The sequence below is a fragment of the Xyrauchen texanus genome, chromosome 19 (assembly GCF_025860055.1).
Source record: "Xyrauchen texanus isolate HMW12.3.18 chromosome 19, RBS_HiC_50CHRs, whole genome shotgun sequence".
Taxonomy (NCBI): domain Eukaryota; kingdom Metazoa; phylum Chordata; class Actinopteri; order Cypriniformes; family Catostomidae; genus Xyrauchen; species Xyrauchen texanus.
In genome coordinates, this window is record NC_068294.1 from 42,510,861 (window position 1) to 42,528,360 (window position 17,500).

The 17,500-nt window shown below is 42.5% G+C and overlaps 2 protein-coding genes across 2 annotated transcripts in view; one reads left to right on the forward strand and one right to left on the reverse strand.

Annotated features, from left to right (window-relative positions):
- The window catches only part of LOC127659732 (INSYN2B protein), a 12,534-nt gene extending 6,446 nt beyond the window's left edge, over positions 1–6,088 (reverse strand). Inside the window, exons 1-2 of the mRNA XM_052149682.1 lie at positions 4,674–6,088; positions 2,807–2,881 (exon numbers count right to left, since the gene is read on the reverse strand). Coding sequence (XP_052005642.1) covers positions 2,807–2,881; positions 4,674–6,088 — 1,490 coding nt within the window. The remainder of the gene's footprint in view (positions 1–2,806; positions 2,882–4,673) is intronic.
- LOC127659710 (dedicator of cytokinesis protein 2) overlaps positions 1–17,500 on the forward strand; it is a 152,645-nt gene that overhangs the window by 84,584 nt on the left and 50,561 nt on the right.

The following is a 17,500-nucleotide window of genomic DNA, read 5'->3' on the forward strand; positions in this document are numbered from 1 at the left end:
TATATTCTCAAGCCGGTTCTCGCCTCCTCCTTTCCATTAATCCCTTTACACTGGAGCCAAAATCCGGGAAGGAGGGGGGATGCGCCGTAGTAGAGTCCTTGTCACTACCATCCACCCCAACGGAGCAGCCACGGCTATCTGCTGGGGAACGGTGGAGCCAGGCCGCCTGAGAGCGGAGGGACGTTTGCCGACCGCGAGGGGACAAGGGGCTCCTAGCTGACCGCCTGGAGCAGTCAGGGCCACTGCCAGGGGCGGAGGATACCCCTACCAGCCATGGGTCTGAGACCGGCAACCGCGAGCGGGGAGGGGCTCCTGGCCGACCGCCTGTGGCAGGGGCGACCCCTTCTGTTTTCCTAGAACGCGGCGGGGCGTTCCGTCCACCAGGGGCCGGAGGACTGCCACCGATCCGCCAGGGGAGGCGTGTCTGTTGCCCATTAGCGGGTGGAGGAATGACCTGCCGGCAGACGGGGCGGAAGGCACACCCCTCCCCAGGGAAAGGGGGGGGGGGTGTATGTCATGCCCGGGGCTCCCCTGCCTGAGAGAAGGAGGGAGGAATGTGGCAGGGCGGTGGGCGGGGCCGGGTCGGGATGCTACACATCAGGCTTATTAGGGGATAAAGCCCGACCGAAGATGGCGGTGGGACAGAGAGAGATTTACGGGCAGCTGTCCGACACCTGTGTGTGTGTGTTTGTCGGTTAAGTTTTTTATTAAAATATTATTAGTATTCTCAAGCCGGATCTCGCCGCTTCCTTTCCATTAATCCCTTTACACATATCTTTATATTAAAGAGATCTTGTTTGCCATTTTATTTCTTACATTAAGAAAAGAAAGATACAAATATTAATAGGATCTCTTTCTGCCCGCGGTCTCGGTGAGAAAAGCATTGAAACATTTTTTGCAGTCGTTTGAGCTGTAAATATTTCATCGTTTTGTAAGCTTTTCTGCAGTGATATCCCTTATGGGTAAATACACCCGTGTGCTTATGTGTGTGTGCTATCTTGCCTTTTCTATTGCTGTATTGTCATGAGATTAAACTTCAGTAAGACATCCATCTCTCCTAATTGATTCCCGCTGCTGTGCGTGTGTGCTTGAAATACAGTGCGTATTAGCGTGTTTAGCTCTTTATAATACAGAAATCATGACCTTGTTTATTCCAACAGGGAAACTGAGAAAAGGAGATGAAAGAGATTGCAGGGTACAATGAGTGACTGATTGTGTTTATCAGCAAAAGCCGCTTTGAAAGCCGCTGCCACAATGCTAGGGTAATTGTCAGGGCATTGCTAGGTGGTTGCTAGGGTGTTCTGGGTTGTTTTTGACTGGCAAAAGAGTCCACCCTCATGTCTATGTGATATTCTGCTCTGTAGATATGACTCACGTCCCTTCTTCAATGTAAGTCTATGGGGATTTTCACTCGTTTTATCATCTGGTCACTTATAATAAGTAATAGCACAAATTATCTGGGACAACTTGCATGATTAATATTTAGTGAGCACAACTATCATTTATTCATTTATTAATTTGTTCAAATATTCATTCATTCATTTAAATATTCATTAATTCATTCAAACATTCATTCATATATTCATTCATTCAAACAATCATTCGTTTATTGATTAATTAGTTCAAACATTAATTCATTCATTTAAACAATCACTCATTCAGTCATTCACATATTCATTCATTCAAACATTCAAACCATCATTAATTCGTTCATTCACAAATTCATTAATTCAAACTATTATTCATTAAAATAATCATTAATTCGTTTGTTCATACAAACATTCAAACATTCATACAAACATTCAAACATTCATTCATTCATTCAAACATTTATTCCAAAAATCATTCATTCGTTCAATCATTCATTCATTCAAACAATCATTCGTTCATTAAAACATTAATTCATTAATTCAAACTATTATTCATTCATTCAAATATGAATTCATTCAAACATTCATTCAATAATTCATTCATTAAAACATCGATTCACTCATTAAAACTATTATTCATTCATTCATTTAAACAATCAATAATTCATTCAAACATTCAAGTATTTATTAATTCATTCAAACATTAATTAATTCATTCCTTCATTCAAGCATTAATTCATTCAAACATTAATTAATTAAAACATTCATTCATTCAAATATTCATTCATTCATTCAAATATTCATTCTTTCATTCAAACATTAATTAATTAAAACATTCATTCATTCAAATATTCATTCTTTCATTCAAACATTAATTCATTAATTCATTCATTCAAATATTAATTCATTCATTCATTCAAATATTAATTCATTCAAACATAAATGAATTCATTATTTCATTCATTAAAACAATCATTCATTCATTTATTCATACAAACATTAATTCAAACATAGATTAATTCATTATTTCATTCATTCAAACATTCATTCATTCATTCATACAAATATTACATTTTATAATACAAACATTCATTCATTCATTAAAACAATAATTTGTCCAAACATTCTTTCAAATATTCATTCATTCACAACTAACTAAAATCCTGGGTGGAGATTAAAACAGTGTGTTTATTCTTTAGTGACTAGATGCTTGTAGGTTTTTAAAGGGCATTTGTTTAGATGTTTTTATCTGCTGTAGGATGTTGATGCAGCTCCTCGTGGTCTCTTGTTGCAACTCTGGTTGTTTCCACCCCCGGAAAACACATGTGATGTACATAAATCCATGATATCATAAATGGGTAATTTAATTGAAAAGAGGATTTTAAGAAGGTAAACTTTGACCAGCATTATGAGTGAACTTAAGAGGTGTTGTTTACCTGTAGATGATACAGGCTGTTTTCTGGCAGGTTGAGCAGTTGTTGATGTCCTGACCGGTTCTGTACGAACAACGCCTGCAAAAGAGAACAAACACATCAAGACTTAAACCCACATATAGTACAATCCCTTGGGATAGTTCACCCAAAAATGGAAATGCCCTTATCATTTACTCACCCTTATGCCAGGTGTGTATGGCTTACCTTCTTCTGCAGAACACAATGAAGATTTTTAGGAGAATATTTCAGCTCTGTTGGTCCATACAATGCCTGTTAATGGTCACCAGACAGTAAATACGATCTAAAGTAATACGATCGCTTTGGGTAAGAAACAGATCAATATTTATGTCCTTTTTCACTAAAAATGCTCACTTCTGGTTAGGGATGGATTACTGACCGGGCCAATGGGGCCCTTGACTACAAGGGGCCCTTGACTGCTCAGGGGGGCCCTGGGCTTTAAGGTTGCGCAACCAAGTTTGGCGATCCCCCTGCTCGAAATCCCATCAACAATGAAAATGACCCCCCAACATCCTTAGGAGGGGGGCCCTTGGAGATAATTGGCCCCGGGGATTTTGTAAGTCCCTGGGGCCTGCTTCCGGTCACTCTCCAATCCCAGCTTCCGGTCACTCTCCAATCCCTGCTTCCGGTTACTCTCCAATCCCTGCTTCCGGTTACTCTCCAATGCCTGCTTCCGGTTACTCTCCAATCCCTGCTTCCGGTCACTCTCCAATCCCTGCTTCCGGTTACTCTCCAATCCCTGCTTCCGGTCACTCTCCAATCCCTGCTTCCGGTTACTCTCCAATGCGCCTCAAGAGAGGACCGAGTACACTCCGCCTCTCGCGTGACGCTTGAGCATTGGCATGTCCAAACCATTGAAGCTTGTGAACAGCATTCAGTTGTAAACAAGCTGAGCTGCACTTCCTGTTGTATCGCGCTTGTCTCGGTTCTCTCGTGAACATCCCATCGCGCGAGAGGCAGCATGAAATCGGTCCTCTCTTGAGGCGCATTGGAGGGCGACCGGAAGTGAATTGAAATCAGCCAACTTTATCGAATGAGTTCCTTTTGTTATCCATATTTGGAATGACATTAGGGTGATTATGTAACACATTCCATTTACCGATTGATCCTGACAGATCTGAGCTGTCAATCGCAAAGCTGGATGTTCGGAATATAATTGGCCCCGGGGATTTTGTAAGTCCCTGGGGACTTTGTAAGTCCCTGGGGCCTGCTTCCGGTCACTCTCCAATCCCAGCTTCCGGTCACTCTCCAATCCCTGCTTCCGGTCACTCTCCAATCCCTGCTTCCAGTCACTCTCCAATCCCTGCTTCCGGTCACTCTCCAATGCACCTCAAGAGAGGACCGAGTACACTCCGCCTCTCGCGTGACGCTTGAGCATTGGCATGTCCAAACCATTGAAGCTTGTGAACAGCATTCAGTTGTAAACAAGCTGAGCTGCACTTCCTGTTGTATCGCGCTTGTCTCGGTTCTCTCGTGAACATCCCATCGCGCGAGAAGCAGCGTGAAATCGGTCCTCTCTTGAGGCGCATTGGAGGGCGACCGGAAGTGAATTGAAATCAGCCAACTTTATCGAATGAGTTCCTTTTGTTATCCATATTTGGAATGACATTAGGGTGATTATGTAACACATTCCATTTACCGATTGATCCTGACAGATCTGAGCTGTCAATCGCAAAGCTGGATGTTCGGAATGTGCCGTAAGCAGAGGGAAGGAGATATCAAAGATAAAGAGCGTCATCAACATTCCCGAGGGGTTGCCTCAGGACATTCGAGTCACAGAGGGAATTATGAGATCACAATCAAACACATGCTTACATGAACTTGAGTGGATTCATCTTTCTCTCTCGCTTACCCTTCGCTCATGGCCTTGTTCCTTTCCAGATCCTGGATGACATTGAGCAGGACTTTGATCTTCTCCTGGTTATACTGCAGATTCTCTTCTACATTCTGCAGCAGGCCGTGTAGAACACCTGGTGCCCCGTTGCATTTCGGGATCTCGACTGTTTGCGGCGGATGGGCATCTTTAGGGCGGGGCTTGGGGTCTGTGTTTGTCTCAGTTGTTGGTTCTGGGTCAGTGGGCGGGGTTTGGGGTTTTGGCTTCATCTTTGAGCCAATCAGAAGCTCAGGAGGCACAGGTTTGGATTTGACCTGTATTTGTTTTGAATGGGAGGCATTCTTGGGTGGAAGAGTGGGTGTTGCTTGTAAGTCCGAGCCAATGGAAAGCAAAGGGGGCGTTGGTTTAGATGTGGCGGACACGGGCGACACTGATGATGTTTGAGGTTTGCTTGTTTCTGTGGTTGCGTCCTGGGATGTAGGTTGTGTTTTGGTTGTTTGTGTGTGTTGCGTTTTGTGTGTCTGCTGTGTACTTGAGTCGTTTTGGCATGTTTTTGGTTCATCAGAGGTTTTGGTCTGCATGTCTTTTTTGCTTGATCGCGAGGGTAGGGAGTTGTACTGGGTCGCACTTTGCGTTTGCTGATTGTGTGTGTTGGGTATTTGCGCGTAAGTCGGTTGCGTCACGGTGGAATTTAGTTTTGGCATTCGTCCCGTACAGCTTTTCCGCAGCGGCATTGGAATCATCGTGCTCACTTGAACCTGACTCGCTGCTCGTTTTCGACAAGCAGGCGCCATGCAGGGTGGGGCTTGAGACTGTCTCCGCCCACAGTTGCCGCACAATCTGGGTGATGATGTCATCATACGACATGGGCGAGGGGGCGTGGCGTAAGGGCAGTGCGTGACCGGCCGAGACCCCTCTCCTTTCAGCGACTGACCACGTCTACAATCCTGCGTGATTTGTTGACTCTGGCATCTAGCTTCATCAGACTCCGCCCCCTCGCTACAAACCCCGCCCACCACCTCAGGTGCAACGATGCTGCCATTAGCATACCGAGGGGTTCGTTTTAAACTCCCTCGAAGCTCTGATTGGTTGGGGTTGACTTTGATTTGACAGTACAACTCGCTGTCTTGTGACGTCTGATCTTGCGCGACATGGTTACTGCCGTTATTGGATGTGGGCTTGACGACTTGCCTGCTGCTGACGTCACAACGCCTCACCCGGTCCAAAGACATGGTTTCCACTGCTGGTCCATTGGACGTGCTGACTGTTTGTGTCTTCCTCTTTAACGATGGCAGCGAGCGAAGTCCCGGTGACGTTTGCACGCCAACGCTGCACAAAGGACCCCATTTCCGAGAGAGCATGGCCCGCCCACCCGCTAGAGGCACCTCCAGGGCTGGCATTGCATTGGACACGTCGGCTGCCCGTCGGCCCATGACCTCTGGTGATTGACTCAGCCACCTGAGGTGGAGCTGGAGGGGGTGGGGCTTCGGTTTTCAAGCATGTTACCTAAAAAAGAGGTAATTATTTCTAACAGGAAGTGGATGGATGGAATTCCATAGTGCAATCAGAGATCTCATTTGTCATAAACCCTTTGGGTCCGCAAATCGAATGTTTTAGCGCTTGGTCACCATTAGCGGTCTTGCTGTGGTCAAGTGTCACTCCGCTAATTGCAGTTGTCCCCAAAGTCTCCTGTTGTCTTGTTTACCTGTCAGAGAGAGAGAGAGAGAGAGGAAATATTTTGATAATTGACATCATAATAGAAATGTGCATGTGTAGTGTTCTGGAAGCTACTTTGAAGCTGTAGCTTCTCAAGCTACTTATAAATAAATGTAGTAAAAATGTTGGGTTCAGTAAACAAACAAGTTCAGCTCAATCAACAGCATTTGTCGCATAATGTTGATTACCAAAAAAATATTTAAAAAAAACAATCGCATAAATCGAGGTTACAGTGAGGCACTTTTTCACAAGTTTTGGAGGGTTTAAAGGCCGAAATGTGAAGCTTTTAATTTTATAAAAGCACTTGCATGAATTCTCCTGTTCAAACTTTTGTATTATTATTTGAGCTGTAAAGTTAAATCGTCAAATACAGGGTTTACGGTGTGACGTTGTCATGGCAACATAGATGTAAAACTGGCTATTACTTGACTTTATAAAAGGTTAGTAAATTTTATCACACTTAAAATCATGTTGTTTTATCACACACACATGTTGTTTGCGTCTTATGGCAATACGTTTGAAACGGTATTTTAACGTTTACAGATCGGCCCCATTCACTTCCATTGTAACCGTGCGTTCACACCAGAGGCGGCGAGAGCGTCAAATTCATTCAGTCATTCATTTTCAATGACAGCCAGCGTCTCTCGGCGGCGAGAAGCGGCGTGGCGAGTCTTAGGCGGTGTGGGCGTCAGATGAAAGTTCAAGTGCAGTCAACATTATGGTAATGAGCTGTGACGCGGTTCGGCGGCAACCTATTGGAATATAGAAGTGCTCCGCTCTAGCGAAGTCTAGAGAACACAACAGTGTAAACTTTGGTTCCCACCAAACATTAGTTATGAAGATAAAATGGAGGAGAAACTAATTATTGCCGTGGCGGGTTGATATAAAACAACCAAGACCACAGTTATTATTACAAATGTATTTTATTTTGATAACAAACAACTATAATTTTAATTACTTTCTGCCATCGATCGATTTCTTATTTTCACATTTTAAAGAGTTCTTGAGGATATACGCTACTTGTGATAGGTCGGCAAAAAGTCAATGGTCGACATGTCTGGATGTTTAAATTGCAGCTCCTTTAAATATAGTTCACAAAACATTCTGAACAAACGTTGCCGCCTATTTCAACTACGTCAGAGCGTCCACGAGCGTCCTCGTGCTTCCTTGAGTGTTGAAGGCAGGGCAGCCAGAGCGAATTTTGACGCTCTCGCCGCTTCTGGTGTGAACGTACGGTAAGTGTCTCACTGAAACACATATTTTTGCTTTTTGTTTATTTTTTTTAAGAAAATGAGGGATGACATAATGCCACAAATGTTGTCTATTGAGCGTAACTTGTAGTGAACCCAGAATATTACTTTAAAATACAGTCACGCTTTAATAAGCTGTTTAAGGGGGCAATATATTTTTAAATATATACATTTTAATATCAAAAGATTTCTTTAATTTGTTTATTTATTTATTTATTTTTTGCAGTATTTACACTAGCAAAAAGTCTCGGATATATTTGACCGAATTTATTATTTTGTGTTATTTCATAGTTTTGATGACAAAAAAAACAAACAAGAATTTTAATTTGAAGAGATAAAATTACACTTAAGTACAACCAATGAAGCTAATGAAGCTAAAAAATAAATAAATAAAAAAAACAGTGTAAAACAATAAACAATAGTATTTTGAACAACTAATCAGGTTTAAAAAATAATTGAAAAAAAAAATAAAAAAAAATTGCATTGTTTACAAATTAAACATTATTGCAAATTGTTACCAAAAATACGTTTAGATAATATAATGTATTTCAAAAAAATAAAATAAAATAAAAAAATATTTTTTTTTTTGAACAAATTAATATTTAAATTGGAATTACAGCATTAAATTTCCATTAAATACAACCAATTAAACATAAAACTCTCGCATTTATATACAGGAACTGAGACAGAATGAATAAATCTAAAAAACAAGACTGTGAGTAAAAAATGACCGAATTTGTATTTCTGGGTGAACTAGTAAAATGGCTACCTTTCGTTAGTGACTCCCCATCATCACTGTGCATGCATGAGTGTGTGTGATAAAGAATGCCAGTCATGTTTGAGAACCAGTTCACCTTTATCTTACGCTCAGAGACTCTAGTAACCCCAACACGACTATAACGCATATTAATAGGGGTTAACTAAATCCCCCATATGTCATATCCAACTGATTAAAGTCCCATCCTGAAGGGTCTATAATTATCATGTTATTCCTCTATAATCTCTTCCTCATCTTAAGTCAGTCAGTCCCTGGTTCCTCTAACATTAATATGGGAATGTTCCCTCTCTTTTCTCTGGTCTTTTATAAGCCCTCTGTGTCTCGAGTAGTTCATATCTTGTTCTCTGTTAAGCTCCTTTTCTTTTATGAGACCGTCTCAAAGCTGCCTGTCTCATCTGTCCCAAACAATGTGGTTGTGTGTGTGTGTGTCAGTTCAGTGGTTACTAACCTAAATGAATAGTACAAATTCTGTTATCGTGTACTCACCCTAAATAAGCTTTTTGTGCCAGATAAAACTGCTGTTTGTAATAAACATATACCACTTAAATAGCTTTAAAGTTGCAAAGTAATCAGTGGCGGATTTAGGGGCGGCATCTTGGGGCGGCATCTTGCAGGCGGGCGGCACGAGGCAGCGGCACAACGGTCAACAACTTTGGGGGCGTGTTGAAGCGGGATTCACCCAGGGCGCCAAACAAGCTGGAACCGCTACTGAAAGCAGTTACTTAAAATCACGAGTTGAAGATACTTAAGATCCCTTTGCATTTCTGGGGGACGGCAGGGCACTCCTCTGCCCCTGGGAGTGGCTCCATCGCTACAGTAATACCGTGTTTTTGGATATGCGCTATGGTAATACCGTGTTTTTGGATATGCGCTATGGTAATACCGTGTTTTTGGATATGCGCTATGGTAATACCGTGTTTTTGGATATGTCCTATGGTAATACCGTGTTTTTGGATATGCGCTATGGTAATACCGTGTTTTTGGATATGCCCTATGGTAATACCGTGTTTTTGGATATGCGCTATGGTAATACCGTGTTTTTGGATATGCGCTATGGTAATACCGTGTTTTTGGATATGCGCTATGGTAATATTGTGTTTTTGGATATGCGCTATGGTAATACCGTGTTTTTGGATATGCGCTATGGTAATACCGTGTTTTTGGATATGCCCTATGGTAATACCGTGTTTTTGGATATGCCCTATGGTAATACCGTGTTTTTGGATATGAGCTATGGTAATACCGTGTTTTTGGATATGTGCTATGGTAATACTGTGTTTTTGGATATGTACTATGGTAATACTGTGTTTTAGTTTTTTGGATATTTGCTATGGTAATACAGTTTTTTTTAACATGTATGGCAATAGTATTCTTTCATGTATCTTTGAGTACCACGGTAAATGTATGGTTTATAATTATGGTAATATTTTTGAACCATAATATATCACAGTATATATAATAATACACAATATATAACATCTCATTCCATCACTGTGCCATGCTACCAGCACAGTACCTTTTTGTAAGGTCACTTCGTCTTCACCTACATTGTATTCTTTTGGTGTCTGCTTGATATATACTACGGTTCACCACCACACAGTTAGATGTTCCATTTTCATTCTCAACCCACACACACACACACACACACACACACACACTCACACACACTCACACACACTCGGGGTCTCTGTTGATCTCTCCATCAGCTCCGGTCAAGCCCTGTACTCTTGCTCTATCTTGTCTTTCACACTTCGTTACTCATGACTTTAATTTTGTCTTTCTTTAGCTCTCTTGTGCCATCACACACACACACACACACACACACACACACACACACACATATCTCATCTCATACATTCTGGCATCTCTTTGAGTGTGTTAGTGGAATCTAAGGGACAATGGCAGTGATCAATATAACAAAGTTATGCACTTCTGCTTGTGTGTTCAGTTATTACATGTATCGACTCATTTGTGATTTCAAAATAATTTGGCACTCTCAGTGTCGTTTAACACATTAGACCATGTTTTATGTGCACTCCACAAAATGGACCTTTTTCACTGTTCCAGGTGTGCAAAAAAATCCACTTTTACTTATCCATGATTTTTCAAAAGAGGGGAAGAAATAGAGAGAGACCAGGTTGTCTCGTGTTGTTCCAAACCCGCAAGACCTGTATGACTTTCTCTCTGTAGAAACAAAAGATGCAATGAAAGTGAATGGTGACTGAGGCTCCACAGGAGAAAGTCACACAGGTTTGAAACAACATGATGGTGAGTAAATGATGACAGAATTTTAACGTTGGATGAAAAGCAATTTTAAGAAGCATTTGGTGGTAATTTTTGACCCCGTGCACACAAAAAGAAATCAAAAGAGATGAATTTGTGGTGAAATAAACGTCTAGTGCTTCAATAATCCGGGTTCATTCTGTGCCATGAACTCCTTGCTGACAGTCAGTCTGTTCATTAGCCGCTCTTTAACTGCTTTAGTGAGCTTTAAAGCAACTTTAAGGACTCAAATTCAGTCTTTTGCTTTGACTTCAGGGGTTTGACACAAGACGCAGATGTGATGCAGAGCTTCAGTTACAACAAGCATAACACTGAACAAAGCTTAGAGAGATTTTAGAAGTACTTTTACAAACACACGAAAGCTCAGGGTGAGTTTCTCAGCGTGATATACAATATTAACCAGCCAAAGAGTAAAGCACTGCCGAGACACAGAGAGAGGAAAACAACAAGAGTTATATTACAGACATAACTCACACACACTAAAACAAACACACACATCTCACAGAAACCTAATCAAAGTTCTTCCAGACACACATTTTACTGCATGAAATGTGTCGTTTAAAATAGCTCTTAAGGTAATTATTTCTCTTTACCGTGTTTTTAATTGTATTTTTTTGGACATGGTACCATGCAAATACCATAGTATGTGATTACGGTAATTATTCAGTTTCATAGCTTGATTTTTGGAATAGCATAAAAGTAAATGCTTTCTTGCAAATATATGCTTTATGAACCATCTATTAAGTCTCCAGCGAGGAGTGATGCAATCATGTTCAATATTATTGCAGATGCTTTCATAAAATATTAGGCAGGTAGTTAAGACGATCTACCGGTCAATTTTCGTTCCTACCATCACCTATGGTCATGAAGGCTGGGTCATGACCGAAAGAACTAGGTCACGAGTAAGTAAGTAAGTAAAAGTAAGTAAAAGTTTATTTATATAGCACCTTTCACAGGTATAAGGCCACAAAGTGCTTCACAACTAAAACATTTATATCCTAAAATACACACAATAAAAGCATATATGAAAACTAAAACCAAAATTTTAAAATGTATCCTATAAGACACTGGTAGCCAGTGAAGTTCTTTTAGGATAGGGGATATATGAGACCTCCTATATGTACGTGTTAAAATTCTGGCTGCAGAGTTTTGCAGTAATTGCAGTCGAGAGAGCTCCTTCTGGTTTAGGCATGAAAATAAACTATTGCAATAGTCTAAACGCGAAGACACAAAGGCATGAATGATAAGCTCCAAATCATTTTGTGAAACCATATTTCTAAGTTTCGATATTTTCCTTAATTGAAAGAAGCAGTTTCTCGTCAGCTGCTTGCAGTGATGCACTAATGACATGTCTTTGTCCAGGATAACTCCCAAATTTCTAAGTCTTGGCTTAGCAGACTGGCCTAGATCACCCAAGTATTGTTTAATCCCAGGGATTGCAACCTCCGGGGCAATGATCAGTGTTTCTGTTTTGTCTGCATTTAGCTGCAGGGAGTTACAAGCGGCCAAAATGGGCTTCCTCAGAAGGGTGGCGGGCTTCTCCCTTAGAGATAGGGTGAGGAGCTCAGTCATCCGTGAGGAGCTCGGAGTAGCCGCTGCTCCTTTGCGTCGAAACGAGCCAGTTGAGGTGGTTTGGGCATCTGGTAAGGATGCCCCCTGGCCGCCTTCCTAGGGAGGTGTTTCAGGCACGTCCAGCTGGGAGGAGGCCTCGGGGAAGACCCAGGACTAGGTGGAGAGATTACATCTCCACACTGGCCAGGGAACGCCTCGGGGTCTCCCAGTCAGAGCTGGTTAATGTGGCTCGGGATAGGGAATTTTGGGGCCCCCTGCTGGAGCTGCTGCCCCCGCGACCCGACTTCGAATAAGCGGTTGAAGATGGATGGATGGAGTCATCATAATTAGAGCCTGATCTCATAAACATTGTGACATTTTTGCGAAATTATATCAAGTGCTCCTTTATGCATATTGTGCCGGTTCTGAGGTGCAATGTGCACAGTGTGGCGCCAAAATCGAGTTACATTTTGTCCCGAATAGAGAAAGGTTTTTAAGGTTCTAGTTTTAGATAAACAAAACCGACCTACCTACCCTAAACCTTAAACCTAACCCTAACCGATAGCGTCAGAAAAAGCAATTGTGGTGCTTCTATGACACTTTCGGCTCCTCAGGACTCGTATGCCGGTCCTTCGCAAGTGCGACGCTCTATCAGTTGAGCTACTGCGCTATTTAATCACACTCGAACAAGCTTGTGAATGAGTCATGCGCTGTAGTAAAAGTGTTTAGATGTTATGAGATAGCATTGTGTGAGGAACAGGATGAAAAGTAAGTGTTTGTGAACTGATAATCTGCTGTTTTACACGTTATTTGTGTGAACGGGAATAAAAGTAATTGTTGTTGTATCCCCTCTAGTGTTCATTTCAGCAGGAATCTGTCTTGATGCGTACAAAGAGCCACATTGTGGTAGGGTGGAGGGCGGGGCCGGGTCGTGATTCCGCACACCCGGCCCCTAATTAGGCTGATGAAGCCTGAGAGGGATAAAAGCGACCGGAGACGGAAGTGTGACAGAGAGAGAGTTACGGGCAGCTGTTTGACACCTGTGTGTGTTTGTCTTTTTGGTTCAGTTTCGTATTAAACTATTATCTATATTATCAAGCCGGTTCTCGCCTCCCCTTTTCCATTAAACTCTGTTACACTGGTGCCGAAACCCGGGAAGGAGGAGGGATGCGCCGTAGTAGAGTCCTCACCACTACCATCCACCCTAGCGGAGCTAGCTTGGCCGTAGCTTGGTCCTCAGCCACTCCACCCTCTAGCGGATGACAGCCGCGCCTCCCTGGGTGGATTGGAGGCAGTCCTTCGGCCCCTGGTGGTGGATGGAAGGGGTCTCCCCCGCCCATGGCAACGGTCCTCCCACTCCAGGTGGTCTGCCAGGAGCCCCTCCATGCTCACGGTCGGCGGTCTCAGACCCCGTTGCGTTTCAGTGGCTGGTAGGGGCCTCCTCCTCCCCTGGAGGTGGCCCTGACCACTCCAGGCGGTCAGTTAGGAACCCCTCCTCCCCTCGTGGTCGTCGGCCATTCCTCCGCTCTCAGGCGGCCAGGCTACTCCGTCCCCTTGCGAATGGCCACAGCTGTCGTCCGCTAGAGGGTGGAGTGGCTGAGGACCAAGCTACGGCATATCGGAGAACCGGTGAGTAAGTAATTTTTTCTCTCTCTCTCTCTCTCTGTCCCAGTGCCATCTACGGTCGCCTTTATCCCTGTCGGGCTTCACCAGCCCAATTAGGGGCCGGGTGTGCGGAATCACGACCCGGCCTCACCCTATGCCCTACCAAACACATACAAATAATTTAGCATAAATGTAGGTATAATAACGTGCTTCTAAATATAAAAATGATATTGATTCGATTTTTTTTTTGTGTTGATGATATAATCTTATCTTTACCAATGCCGTTCTTAGATGAATGCTGATTAAGGGGATTATTAACCATAATAACCAACATATTAAAATAAATACTGTGTGTGCAATAAATAAGCCATTCAAAATACAGATCCGCAGATGATAGTCAATATTTCTGGGAAACGTGTTTATTTTGGACTGGTCATGTGACATTCAGTGAGTGTGTTTACCAGATGCGTGTGTGTGTTTGCGCCTGTGAGTGTATCAGGATAGCTTAAAAGATTTATCAGCTTAAAAAGAAAACAGCTTCAAAAAGAGAGAGAGAGAGAGAGAGAGAGAGAGATAGAGAGAGTGAGTGAGTGAGTGTGTGAGAGAGAGAGAGAGAGAGAGAGAGAAAGCGAGAGAGAGAGAAAGAGAAAGCGAGAGAGAGAGAAAGAGAGAGAGTAAGAGAGAGAGAGAAAGAGAGAGAGAGTGATTGAGTGAGTGAGTGATAGAGAGAGAGAGAGAGAGATAGAGAAAGAGAAAGCGAGAGAGAGAGAGATAGAGAAAGAGAAAGCGAGAGAGAGAGATAGAGAAAGAGAAAGCGAGAGAAAGAGAGAGCAAGAGAGAGAGAGAGAGAGAGAGAGAGAGAGTACTTGTCTGCAGAAGGACAGAAACAACCCACGAGACACTCTGATGTTGGCGGGTTCACCTCACTTTGAGGATGACGTATATTTTCTCACGCACACATGCACTCACCATTTTTCAATTGAGTGTTTCCGCCTTTTCTCTGAAAACGAGTTCAGGACACATTTCACGGAGAAATCAGGACATTTTTCAGGCCTTTCTGAATGTTTGCATTGTTACATTTGATTGATGACAATAATTCTGCATTTCACATTTATTATATTATTATTCTCATTGCTGTTATACTGTAATTTCATATTGACAAACACACTCTTATTTGAGCCAATGTTTCCGTGTCGGGCTGGTCGGGATTCTCAAACAAACGGGGCAATGTTTTGAGAGTGTTTACACTTTACTGATAATTGACTGTGTTTTTTAACATAACAATTACACACATAACTTTGAAATGAGAGTATACACTCACCTAAAGGATTATTAGGAACACATACTAATACTGTGTTTGACCCCCTTTCGCCTTCAGAACTGCCTTAATTCTACGTGGCATTGATTCAACAAGGTGCTGAAAGCATTCTTTAGAAATGTTGGCCCATATTGATAGGATAGCATCTTGCAGTTGATGGAGATTTGTGGGATGCACATCCAGGGCACGAAGCTCCCGTTCCACCACATCCCAAAGATGCTCTATTGGGTTGAGATCTGGTGACTGTGGGGGCCATTTTAGTACAGTGAACTCATTGTCATGTTCAAGAAACCAATTTGAAATGATTCGAGCTTTGTGACATGGTGCATTATCCTGCTGGAAGTAGCCATCAGAGGATGGGTACATGGTGGCCATAAAGGGATGGACATGGTCAGAAACAATGTTCAGGTAGGCCGTGGCATTTAAACGATGCCCAATTGGCACTAAGGGGCCTAAAGTGTGCCAAGAAAACATCCCCCACACCATTACACCACCACCACCAGCCTGCACAGTGGTAACAAGGCATGATGGATCCATGTTCTCATTCTGTTTACGCCAAATTCTGACTCTACCATCTGAATGTCTCAACAGAAATCGAGACTCATCAGACCAGGCAACATTTTTCCAGTCTTCAACTGTCCAATTTTGGTGAGCTCTTGCAAATCGTAGCCTCTTTTTCCTATTTGTAGTGGAGATGAGTGGTACCGGTGGGGTCTTCTGCTGTTGTAGCCCATCCGCCTCAAGGTTGTGCGTGTTGTGGCTTCACAAATGCTTTGCTGCATACCTCGGTTGTAACGAGTGGTTATTTCAGTCAAAGTTGCTCTTCTATCAGCTTGAATCAGTCGGCCCATTCTCCTCTGACCTCTAGCATCAACAAGGCATTTTCAGCCCACAGGACTGCCGCATACTGGATGTTTTTCCTTTTCACACCATTCTTTGTAAACCCTAGAAATGGTTGTGCGTGAAAATCCCAGTAACTGAGCAGATTGTGAAATACTCAGACCGGCACGTCTGGCACCAACAACCATGCCACGCTCAAAATTGCTTAAATCACCTTTCTTTCCCATTCTGACATTCAGTTTGGAGTTCAGGAGATTGTCTTGACCAGGACCACACCCCTAAATGCATTGAAGCAACTGCCATGTGATTGGTTGATTAGATAATTGCATTAATGAGAAATTGAACAGGTGTTCCTAATAATCCTTTAGGTGAGTGTATTAAAGACATTGCAACAAATCCTACAGTAATGTACATTTAATTAAAAATTTTAAAGAATGGTTCTTGAAACAGGGTTTGTTTTCATTTATTGCACATTTGAATGTCTTTGTTCTTTCTTTTGATTTTGGGGTACCAAATGACCTGGACTTGTTCTTGACAGCTTTTCTCCATCTCTCTTTCTATTCATCTGTTCATCAGAGTATCTATCTGTTTTCTTTGTCCATCATTATCTCTCTTCTGTCGCTCTGTTCATTTGTCTCTCTTTCTTTTACTGTCACTGTCTTTCTCTTGTTCTTGAGTCTTCCATCGCTCTCGCCGACAGTTAAATCTTGCTCGCTCTCCTTCGTCTCTCTCGTGAGTGTGTGTGTGTCCGTCCCGCTGTGTCTGTAATGTTTTCATTTCTCTTCAACTTTCTTCAGCATGAGATCAATTTGACACACTTCCTCTGAATTACACAAACTCTGTATCTGTTATTTAAACAGCAGCACCTGTGTGTGTGTTACACAGAATTCAGGAACACCGCAGAGGGTCAGAGATCACAAACTCACACTGAAAAGTGTGTTTGAAAAATGTTAGAGACACATGGAGTGTGTTTAAACAGGGCAGAAGCATCTACACACACACACACACAAACATACACATAGACACAGACACACACACACAGACACACGCGCACAGATGCACGCACAAACACACACAGACAGACACACACCCATATACACACACACAGACATACACACGCATACATATATACACACACACATATACACACACACACACATGAACAAACACACATACACACACACAGACAGACAGACAGACACACACAGACACATACACTCACAGATACACACACACTCACATACACAACACATACACACACAGACACACACAGACATACAGACACACACACACACACATACACACACACACACACACACACACACATTACTTAGCACTCAGTGGCAGATGGATATTATTTACCTGCTGTTAGATGTCTCTTACACACACACACACACACATTTAGCAGCAGGTAAACAAGGAAACTCTCTCACGGTATTAATGATGATTAATTACAAACTAACTTTTACTCCAGTGAATGTTTCTCAATTTCTGCAGTCACACA